An 11,948-nucleotide genomic window follows, 5' to 3' on the forward strand; every position below is an offset into this window, starting at 1 on the left:
TGCTAGTAAGATGTTTCACTTTATATCTTAAACGAAAATCACAATCTATCGGGCCATTTAAACAGAAACTGACGTTACTGTCGTATCGTGTTTTTAAAAACATTGAAATAAAATATGACGTCACATTTATCAGACCGTTTAAATTAGGAAGGTCCACACAATCACTGATCTGACATTAAACCTAATAAGTGACGTCACTGTCTTCCATAACTTCCGTAATCTGAGATCTCAAAATGGATATTTAGTGTATAAACAGATCTGTATAGAATGAAATACATAGAAAATGAGAGGACGAGATAAAATACAGATCTTTATCATAGAATTACTATTGTCGATGTTGGCTCTTCTTTCACTGTATATATATTTAATATTTCTCGTTTTTATTTTCAGAGATGACCAAAACTGTCGCAAAAGGTATATGTGTACTTTTGTCATTTTTATATCTACCTAAGGCATTATGGTGACATAGTTCTTAAGTCAGTAGGGAAAATATCGTAAGGTCTTGACAATTTGAGATCTGAGAAACTTGGTACGTGTATTGGTTGATATCGTCTATCGGTCATTTCAAATTTAGTTATTTTTTCATTGTGTATGTTGCATTATGTTTCACGTTGAGGAATTCAATTTTGAATGTTTATTCTGTATTTCTGGAAGACCCTGTTTTCTCTTGAAACATCTCACGTGGTCACCCATGGTCCCATACGCCATGAAGATATTGATTGTTGAAATCAAATGAGACTAACCTATGACTTTGTTTGCATATCTTTTCCTTTAAACCCATCCTGTTGCTATTTGACATTTGTTTTCGCCACATTTTTTATGAAGAAATGGACGCATGTACCGAGGGACCTGAAGATGTGAGGACAAAATACTGATAACTTAAAGTGTCATTGATCTCTGGAAATATGGCACAAACTTTGTAACTATATATCTTCTAAACCAGAGCACTGACCTTTGTTAACACCAATAGTTGACAGGTAAAGTTAGAGTACTTGTTCTTTCATATTTACATTTGTTCAGACACCAACAATACCAATAACAGAAAAAAAAAGGTTTTCTCAATGCTAGATTACAGAGAAAAGGTTTTCTCAAGCCTAGATTACAAAAAAAGGCTTTCTCAAGGCAAGATTGCAGAGGAAAGGCTTTCTCAATGCTAGATTACAGAGAAAAAAGCTTTCTCAAGGCTAAATTACAGAGAAAAGGTTTCCTCAATGCTACATTAAAGAAAAAGGCTTTCTTAACGACAGATTACAGGAAAAAGGTTTCCTCAATGCTAGATTACAGAGAAAAGGTTTCCTCAATGCTAGATTACAGAGAAAAGGTTTCCTCAATGCTAGATTACAGAGAAAAGGCATTCTCAATGCTAGAATACAGTGAAAAGGTTTTCTCAAGCCTAGATTACAGAGAAAAGGCTTTCTCAACCCTAGATTACAGTGAAAAGGCTTTCTCAATGCTAAATTATAGAGAAATTTTTTTCTCCAGCCTAGATTAAAGGGAAAAGCTTTTCTCAAGTCTAGATTACAGAGAAAAGGCTTTCTCAAGGCTAGATTACAGAGAAAAGGCTTTCCCACGGCTAGATTACAGGGAAAATGTATCCTAAATGCTAGATTACAGAGAAAAGGTTTTCTCAAGACGAGATTAAAGAGAAATGACAAACTAAAGCCTATATCACAGAGAAATGACTTTTTCCATGCTAGATTACAGGGAAAAGCTTATCTCAATGCTAGATTACAGAGAAATGACTTTCTCAATACTAGATTACAGAGAAAAGGCTTTCTCTAGGCTAGATTACAGAGAAAAGGTTTTCTCAAGCCTAGATTACAGAAAAAAGTCTTTCTGAATTCCAGAATAAATAAGAAAAGGTTTTTTTCAAGCCTCGATTAGAGTGAAAGGGCTTTCTTCAGGCTAAACTACAGAGAAAAGTCTTTCTCAAGGTAGATTACAGAGAAAAGGCTTTCTGAAGGCTAGATTACAGAGAAAAGATTTCCTCAATGTTAGATTACAGAGAAAAGGCTTTCTCAAGCCTAAATTACAGAGATAAGGTTTTCTTCAGGTAGATTTCAGAGAATAGGCTTTCTCATGGCTAGATTACAGAGAAAATGCTTTCTCAAAGCTAAATAACGTCAAAAAAGCTTTCTCAAGGCTAGATAAAAAAAACTAAGTGATTTCTCAAGCCTATATTACCGAAAAAAGTATTTTTCAACGCTAGATTACAGACAAAGACTTTCCCAAGGCAAGATTACAAAGAAAAGGCTTTCTCAATTCTAGATTACAGAGAAAGGGCTTTCTGAAGCCTAGATTACAGAGAAAAGGCTTTCTCAATGCTAGATTACAGAGAAAAGGCTTTCTCAAGCTAGATTACAGAGAAAAAGCTTACTCAAGGTAGAGTACAGAGAAAACCTTTTCTGAAGCCTAGATTACAGAAAAAAGGCTTTCGCAAGTGTATATTACAGAGAAAAGGCTTTCTCAAGGTAGATTACAGAGAAAAGGCTTTCTCAAGGTAGATTACAGAGAAAAGGCTTTCTGAAGGCTAGATTACAGAGAAAAGGTTTGCTCAATGCTAGATTACAGTGAAAAGGCTTTCCCAATGCTAGATTACAGAGAAAAGGCTTTCTCAAGCCTATATTACCGAAAAAAGTCTTTCTGAATTCCAGAATATAGAGAAAAGGTTTTCTCAAGCCTCGATTACAGAGAAAGGGCTTTCTTCAGGCTAAACTACAGAGAAAAGGCTTTCTCAATGCTAGATTACAGAGAAAAGGCTTTCTTAATGCTAGATTACAGCGATAAGGTTTTCTTAAGGTAGATTTCAGAGAATAGGCTTTCTCAAGTCTAGATTATATAGTAAAGGCTTTCTCATACCTAGATTACAGAGAATTGACTTTTTCAGGTTAGATCATAGAGAAAAGGCTTTCTTATGGCTAGGTTACAGAGAAAATGCTTTCTCAAAGCTAAATAACATCAAAAAAGCAGCTTTCTCAAGGCTAAATAAAAAAAACTAATTGATTTCACAAGGCTAAATTACAAACAAAAGGCTTTCTCAAGGCTAGATTACAGAGAAAAGGCTCTCTCAAGGCTAGATTACAGAGAAAAAGACTTCCTCAATGCTAGAATACAGAGAAAATGCTTTCTCAAGGCTAAATTACAGAGAAAAGACTTTCTCAAGGCTAGATTACTGAGAAAAGCTCTCCCACGGCTAGATTACAGAGAAAAGGTTTTCTCAAGTCTAGAGTACCGAAAAAAGTCTTTTTCAACGCTAGATTCCAGAGAAGAGGCTTTCTCAAGGTAGAGTGCAAAGAAAAGGCTTTCTGAAGGCTAGATTACAGAGAAAAGGTTTTCTCCAGCCTAGATTACCGAAAAAAGTCTTTCTCAATGCCTGATTACAGAGTAAAGGCTTTCTCAATGCGAGATTACAGAGAAAAGGCTTTCGCAATGCTAGATTACAGAGAAAATGCTTTTTCAAGGCTAAATTACACACAACAAGCTTTCTCAAGGCTAGATCAAAATAAACAATGGCTTTCTCAAGGCTAAATTACAAAGAAAATGCTTTCTCAAGGCTAGATTACAGAGAAAAGGCTTTCTCAAGGCTAGATTCCAAAGAAAAGGCTTTCTCAAGGCTAAATTACAGAGAAAAGTTTTCCTCAATGCTAGAATACAGAGAAAAGGCTATCCCATTGCTAGATTACAGAGAAAAAGGCTTTCTCCAGGTAGAAAACAGAGAAAAAGTTTTCCTCAATGCTAGAATACAGAGAAAAGGCTATCTCATTGCTAGATTACAGAGAAAAAGGCTTTCTCCAGGTAGAAAACAGAGAAAAGTTTTCCTCAATGCTAGAATACAGAGAAAAGGCTATCACATTGCTAGATTACAGAGAAAAAGGCTTTCTCCAGGTAGAAAACAGAGAAAAAGTTTTCTCAATGATAGATTACAGAGAAAAAATTTCCTCAATGCTAGACTACAGAGAAAAGGCTTTCTCAAGGCTAGACTACAGAAAAAAGGTTTTCTCAAGGCTAGATTACAGAGAAAAGGCTTTCTCAAGGCTAGATTACAGAGAAAAGTTTTCCTCAATGCTAGATTACAGAGAAAGGGCTTTCTCAAGGCTAGATTACAGAGAAAAAGGTTTTCTCAATGATAGATTACAGAGCAAAGGGCTTTCTAAAGCCTAGATTACAGAGAAAAGGCTTTCTCAATGCTATATTTCAGAGAAAAGGCTATCCCATTGCTAGATTACAGAGAAAAGGCTTTCTCAAGGCTAGATTACTGAAAAAAATCAAACTCAAGCCTAGATTAACAAGAAATGACTTTCTCAGTACTGGATTACGGTGAAAGCTTTTTTCTATCCTAGATTACAGAGAAAGAGCTTTCTAAAGCCTAGATTACAGAGGAAAGGCTTTCTCAATGCTAGATTACAGAGAAAAGGCTTTCTCAAGCTAGATTACAGAGAAAAGGTTTCCTCAATGCTAGATTACAGAGAAAAGGCTTTCTCAAGGCTAGATTACAGAGAAAAGGTTTTCTCAAGCCTAGATTACCGAAAAAAGTCTTTCTGAATTCCAGAATATAGAGAAAAGGTTTTCTCAAGCCTCGATTACAGAGAAAGGGCTTTCTTCAGGCTAAACTACAGAGAAAAGGCTTTCTCAATGCTAGATTACAGAGAAAAGGCTTTCTTAATGCTAGATTACAGCGATAAGGTTTTCTTAAGGTAGATTTCAGAGAATAGGCTTTCTCAAGTCTAGTTTATATAGTAAAGGCTTTCTCATACCTAGATTACAGAGAATTGACTTTTTCAGGTTAGATCATAGAGAAAAGGCTTTCTCATGGCTAGATTACAGAGAAAATGCTTTCTCAATGCTAAATAACATCAAAAAAGCAGCTTTCTCAAGGCTAGATAAAAAACTAATGGATTTCACAAGGCTAAATTACAAAGAAAAGGCTTTCTCAAGGCTAGATTACAGAGAAAAAGGTTTCCTCAATGCTAGATAACAGAGAAAATGCTTTCTCAAAGCTAAATAACATCAAAAAAGCAGCTTTCTCAAGGCTAGATAAAAAAACTAATGGATTTCACAAGGCTAAATTACAAAGAAAAGGCTTTCTCAAGGCTAGATTACAGAGAAAAGGCTTTCTCAAGGCTAGATTACAGAGAAAAAGGTTTCCTCAATGCTAGAATACAGAGAAAATGCTTTCTCAAGGCTAAATTACAGAGAAAAGACTTTCTCAAGGCTAGATTACTGAGAAAAGCTTTCCCACGGCTAGATTACAGAGAAAAGGTTTTCTCCAGGCTAGATTACAGAGAAAAGGTTTTCTCAAGCCTAGAGTACCGAAAAAAGTCTTTTTCAACGCTAGATTACAGAGAAGAGGCTTTCTCAAGGTAGGGTGCAAAGAAAAGGCTTTCTGAAGGCTAGATTACAGAGAAAAGGTTTTCTCCAGCCTAGATTACCGAAAAAATGTATTTTTCAACGCTAGATTACAGAGGAAAGGCTTTCTCAATGCTAGATTACAGAGAAAAGGCTTTCTCAAGCTAGATTACAGAGAAAAGGATTTCTCAAGGTAGAGTACAGAGAAAAGGTTTGCTGAAGCCAAGATTACAGAAAAAAGGCTTTCGCAAGTGTAGATTACAGAGAAAAGGCTTTCTGAAGGCTAGATTACAGAGAAAAGGCCTTCTTAAAGGTGAACGAAATGCACTTTTGTTTTTGTAAATTTCTTTATTTATGACGTTCCCTGGTTATTAAATTTAATATATTTATAACTTTCAAAGGTTATATGTGTGTCGTTTCTCTCGAAATGTTGAAATAATAAATGTTCGGTTGAAATCGCATCAAAGAATCTTGCCCGAGTTATCGTCCGTGAATTCGAAACCGCTGTGACGTCATAAGTGACAATCGCCGATCCAACGAAACTTGACTATGGCGCACGTATATAACTCCGATTGTAGCGACAGTGACGATATCCCAGAGGTTTCATTCACACTATGTATCCATCCATATATGTATGAACCTGAGACATCGAACAATGACGATCATATCCACTCAGATTCGTCAGATTGTTCCGAGGAACTGCATATAAGAGGTGACGAGGATGACGAAGATAGCATGGCTTCCGATCAACCTGTCGGAGAATGGTTAGTTTTCATTGCAACTACACGACTATATTGTTGTTCAGATTTCGATAATTGTATGTCATCTATAAACTGTATTCAATTTTTCAAAAATTTTTCTATCGTCAAAACAAAAGCGGAAAAAAATACGTATTTGTTTACTGCTTTATCCGCCGGTAAGCAAGGCATTCTTCCGTTTATTGTTCATATACCAACAGGTCTACTGATCATTAACATTGTCATGAAATCAATATGTTTATGAAATCATTTGTTTTTCTTCATTAGTTTGTATTGATATAATTTTTCAAACAGTTTACGTTCTCCTGTTGTGTACATTTTCATTCACTTTGACTCTTCTGTTTGTACATTTTACCTCTTTCCTGCAAGTATTTTAGTACGTGAACGATGTACTTTCCAGCAGAAACAACATGACACATGCTCATTATTTTACGATTATATTTATTAATCAGAACATTATAGTACCTCAAATGCATTATGATAAATAAAAAGTCAATGGATGGCTGCATAATAACTTTTTACTCTATGTACAATTTGTTCTTTAATAACATTTTCAAGATATCTTACAATATATTACACTATAAATCTATACATTTCGTTTCAGGTGTTCCTGTAACATGTGTTCCCATATGTCCACTGAGGACGAAAGAAAATGCTGTCAGACATGAGCATATTAGAAGAAAAGTTGACCGACATAGGCTGTATCACCCAACATGAAGGGTTTATTGCGAATTGTCTAAACATGCATGTCCTGGAAACATCCTATTATGAATATGCTGAAACACACGGCCCAGGAAGACAAGAAGACATTCACAGGTATATAATGTAAATGACAATTTAAATGAACATCTTTGTCTCACAGATTATATACAACATTGGTACCCTCTATTACTAATCAAACCCCTACATTGCATACCTAACTAAATAATTAATTCCTATATTTCATTAATGGATTAGCAATAAATTTTGACCACAGTCCATTTTGTAGCACTTAAATTACACTGCAAATACTTGTATATATGCCTACATGTACCAGTGTATTCAAACTTAAGAAATTTGATAACAATTTTTGTCACTTCAGGAAGTATCGGCGTGTAGCATATCGTCGCTTCATTAGGTGGACATGGAAAGTTCTAGGGAAAAAATCGACAGGTCATACCATCATGTGCTGTGACTGCCATACGGAAACAATTTCCATCACAACAATATACTGGTTTCAAGTACCCTCGTTTCTGACATAGCTCGTAAATCTTTGACAATTGTTATGGATGATAACATCTCTGTCAAAATTCCCCATGGCACTGCGGAGTTGACTTGCAATGGAAGGAGGGGGAGCATCCATTTCCTCAAAAAGAGCTGCTTCAGCCTGTTGGATGGTTGTGAATTGTAGCCTTCTGACTACAACCTCCTCCATCAACTCTTTGATGTAATTTGTTGACAAGTTGACATTAACAGTTAAAGGCAGAACAAGAACAATAAAAACTTGAATGGTCACAGTCATAATGAAGTGTCTTGTTATTGCCATCTAATTTGTTATACCAGGTAGTTATGTTGGTATGTTATAAAATACCAGTAAGTTTCTCTAAACATTGTTTAGATTTATCTAAAATAAAACGGTGAAAAATGATTTACGTCAATAAAATGGATGATATTAATATACTTTTATATTTAAAATCTCTCATTAATTTTTTTGTTAAAATATCAATGCAGGTAAATAAAATAAACATACTGAAGTTCTGTTTGACTTTAATCTCCTTTGGGACTGCATCCCCTTTTCTTCCTTTTGGGAAAGCAATTCTGTATCTGGCAGTCCCATCCTCCAGAGTTGCTTGTGGTCTACAACTATTTGAGTTGAAATGAAGAGCTGCCAGGCAAAATAAGGTACCATATCTTGTGAATGTATTCATTATGGTACTGTATTTATCAGGTAATAAGCACACGCCTAGTAATAAGCCCATCCATGTCTTTTTCTTAGATTTCAAATTCACTGTCCTATACAAACTATATCCCTGCAATAAGCCCCCCCCCCCCCCCCCCCCCCCCCCCCCCCCCCCAATCTGTTGATCAAATATTAGACACTGGCCCCTAGGCTTATTACAGGATAAATACAGTATCATATCAACAGGAGTTTCCCACATAAAATCTTTTCCATTTCCCGGAATACTTTGCTTCCTGAAACGAAAGGGCAGAAGTAAAAATACTTAATGAGTAATATGAATAATTAGAAAAGAAGCATGTTATTTGAAAAGTATTACAAATTCTTCATATGACAATGGCAAATATCTTATTAACGCTGGACCACTTTCTTGAGATGTCCCCATGCTCACATGAATGGAAAAGATCTCCATGCCCCTCGTGAATATTAGTGACATGGTTCAGGATACTTGTCCATTTTTGTCGTACAAGTTCTGCATTCCCTCCACTGCTAGCAGCACACCAATAAGCATGGTTGCTTATGGATCTGGCCCATTCTCCAGCCATTTTGTACTTCTTGGACTTTCCAAGAACTTCTAGTTTCTTGTAGACACCTTTGTAAAATAAGAAATTCATTAGCAATTTAATAGTTATTAATTTTTATATATATTCTAGAGTCATGGATAGTAACTGACTAAAAATGTACGGAGCGGGGTGATGGGGGGGAGGGGGGGGGGCTTATTACCCAGCATGGGCTTATTGCTAATTCAGGTGAAATGAAAAAAAAACCCACCTATATATAGCTAGCAATTAATGCATGGAAACATACCCAAGTAAGTGTTTACCCTTTGCAACATGCCAAACATCAAACCAATGGTTTATGTCTGGATGGTCACTTTTCATCAGCTTTTTTACTTGGCAGTGTCTGTCAGTCACCAAATCAGATATTGGTATGTCCTTATCTTTTAAGAATTGGAAGCAGCGCTTCAGTCCTTCCAGTTACATTGCATATGAATTTTTCACTTCATTTGACTGTAATGTAATTAACATGGGTATTAATGAACTGAAAAATGATTTAAAACAGTTTTCTCCCTTTCCATAATATTGATTAATAAATGCATACATATAAAAAGTCTACATTTAATTACCTGGACAAGCTGAATATCCACCACTTTGGCAGTTTCTACATCCATGAGTGTGTAGGATCCGTATTTTGCAGTGTGTCCTGGGGAACTGCATCTGGCATCACCACCTAGTTTCAAGGAACTGCCACTGTTTTTGATGTCATTTAAATATACTGATTGCTGATGTTGCCAGCATGATAATGTGGATGGTACAATGTAGGTCCTCTGCAGTTTGTTGTATGCAGTTAGGCTAAGACCTAAAATTCCTGAATGGCTCATAAAGTTAAATGTTTTCACAGGACTGTTCCCACTAAAAAATATCCCACAGGCGATCACCAAATTTCCCCAGGGCAGTGAATTTGAAAATGGCTGGCTCCGTCATTTTCTGATAAATCCACAGACACATCTACTTGTTACACAAACACAAGTACCAACTGTTGTTTTGATGTGTTGCAAGTTTCTCTTGCTGCAGACAGCACATATGTCTAGCAGTTCAAAGAGACATTGTTCAAACACAACATACTTGTGCGCTTTGTCTGGATCTGTGTCCTCACTGTCCAATTCATGTGTTGTTGTGACATTGTCTTCCAAATCTGAATACTCCTCCAGATCTTCTAATGGACTCCATTCTGAATCATTGTCCTGATCTGGTAGAGAAATATCCATGTCACTCTCATCATCAGAATAATTTTCCCTATCTTTCTGGGTGGTGTTGTATCTGTGGCATTGAATGGATGTAGACACAGTCTGGCATATGGCCTGGACCCCACAAGATGTAACTGAAGTCTTCATTTCTGATATTTTTGTCTGTAGACTAACATGACGACATTTCTGGAGAAAAAAAGAAATATTAATCAATTGCTGTGAACTCTAAAATAATCTATATTGCCTGAACATTCCAATCTATTGATTCACATCTATTATTTGAATAGCCATGTAATTCATATGAAACTAATTTTATATGTTAATGATGTTATTAACACTTCTATTTCAGTAGTCTTTGATGGGCAATACATATTGAACCTACTTACACTATGAGATGGTCATATAATTTGAAAACATATAATGACCAAGAATTATAATATAGATGTACTTTTCTGTATTTTATCATAAATTTTATTGCATCACAATCCATTTTCAAGAGGAGATCTAGAAATACATGTCCGGTATATGTAAGTGCATGGCCTTCAAAAATATGCTGGGTGAAATTATATATACCGGATAGGGGGTAGGGGCTGGTATATGTGTACCCAAAAAGCATTCAGAGAATACCATAATAGTATATATTACATGTACATACTGTTAGGTTGTATGACGTCTGACAGCCAACATTGTATGTCTCTAGTGGATCATCCGGTCCTACACATTTATCTACAGTACTTCTGTGATCAGAAGTCTGTGTCTCCATGTGCACCTGATTTGGATGGTACTTGATTTGTTCAGACGTGTAATTTGTACTAATCTGCTGTTCATTTGTTACGTCTGCCAAAATCTACAAACAAAAAAAAAGAAAAAGGATAAACAACTAAACAAACAAGTGGAATGCATTGTATGTGCCAGTAATATCAGAAAGGCGGGAAGAGGGGGGGGGAGGAGCTTGTACAGTTCACTGTGGTTAGGCGTAAATTAGCTTATATTATAATTACATTGTATGTTGCTTGCAAGTACAGTACCTTATTATTTTAAAATATTACGTAATACTACCATTGTTAATACAACTGATGCATGTATTTACCTCGAGACGTCGTCTTTTCTGGACTGCTGTGCTAGGCCTAGACCGACTTCTGCTCGGAGTTGCGCCGACTGGATAGTGTTGGTCATTCCGGGCATTGGCAGGACTGGTACCGCTGTCTTCGGTCTGGATGGGAGTGGTAGGCCTGGATTTCGGCGAATAATCAAAAATTGTGGGAATTGACCCTGGTTTTAACGATTTTCGACCCGGTGTGAAACCAAGTGATTCCAAAAGACGTCGATCGTGGGTGAAGCAGTCGTCCGCAAAATGGCTCTCACACAATCTGGTGTGGTCGCTTGGAGAAAAATTGTCTCTCTTGAGCTTAATTTTCCACGCATTCCGAAGCTTTTTATCTCGGGGAAAAGCGAATAAACTTACTTTCTGTCCACGATTGCTACTGTTGTTACAATTGAGGGCTGCACATTGTACCATGTTAACATCTGGCGTTTGTTTACAATTTTCCTGCTTGACAGATAGCGCGGATTTTTTTTGCAACGAGAGCGTTTGTCACATATGACGTCACGGATAAGGGCGATAACTCAGTCAAGGCCTTTGTGTTTCGCAAGATCGACCGAAGAACAGCATTTTTTAAAAACTCAATTTACTTACCAAACTCGCTAAATTTGTTTAAAATAGCACGTTTTGGTTTTTTATGATACTTTTATAACACTCTGGCAGCATCGGCAGTTATTTGATTGATTTTGGCTTTCTGTCACCTTTAAGTCTTGATTAGAGAGAAAAGGCTTTCTAAAGGTTAGATTACATGGTAAACGTTTTCTCAATGCTAGATAAACAGAGAAAAAGGCTTTCTCAATGCTAGATTACAGAGGAAAGGCTTTCTCAATGCGAGATTACAGAAAAAAGGCTTTCTCAATGCTAGATTACAGAGAAAATGCTTTCTCCAGGAAGAAAACAGAGAAAACGTTTTCTCAATGATAGATTACAGAGAAAAAATTTCCTCAGTGCTAGACTACAGAGAAAAGGCTTTCTCAAGGCTAGACTACAGAAAAAAGGTTTTCTCAAGGCTAGATTACAGAGAAAAGGCTTTCTCAAGGCTAGACAACAGGAAACATT

General features: G+C 36.3%; 1 protein-coding gene and 2 pseudogenes across 1 annotated transcript; 1 reads left to right on the plus strand and 2 right to left on the minus strand.

Annotated features, from left to right (window-relative positions):
• Positions 1-5,895: 5,895 nt before the first annotated feature.
• On the plus strand, positions 5,896-7,340 carry LOC132550648 (P2X purinoceptor 7-like; annotated as a pseudogene).
• A 323-nt stretch (positions 7,341-7,663) lies between these two features.
• On the minus strand, positions 7,664-9,211 carry LOC132550657 (uncharacterized; annotated as a pseudogene).
• A 309-nt stretch (positions 9,212-9,520) lies between these two features.
• On the minus strand, positions 9,521-11,306 carry LOC132550658 (uncharacterized). Its single transcript, XM_060214749.1, has 3 exons — positions 10,878-11,306; positions 10,443-10,634; positions 9,521-9,973 (listed from the first exon to the last, which is right to left on the minus strand). The coding sequence occupies exons 1-3, from the start codon at positions 11,304-11,306 to the stop codon at positions 9,521-9,523; spliced, it is 1,074 nt and encodes a 357-aa protein (XP_060070732.1).
• Between the last annotated feature and the right edge of the window lie 642 nt (positions 11,307-11,948).

The sequence above is a fragment of the Ylistrum balloti genome, unplaced genomic scaffold, assembly GCF_031769215.1.
Source record: "Ylistrum balloti isolate Yb309-2 unplaced genomic scaffold, AGI_CSIRO_Ybal_v1 Utg370138, whole genome shotgun sequence".
Classification (NCBI taxonomy): domain Eukaryota; kingdom Metazoa; phylum Mollusca; class Bivalvia; order Pectinida; family Pectinidae; genus Ylistrum; species Ylistrum balloti.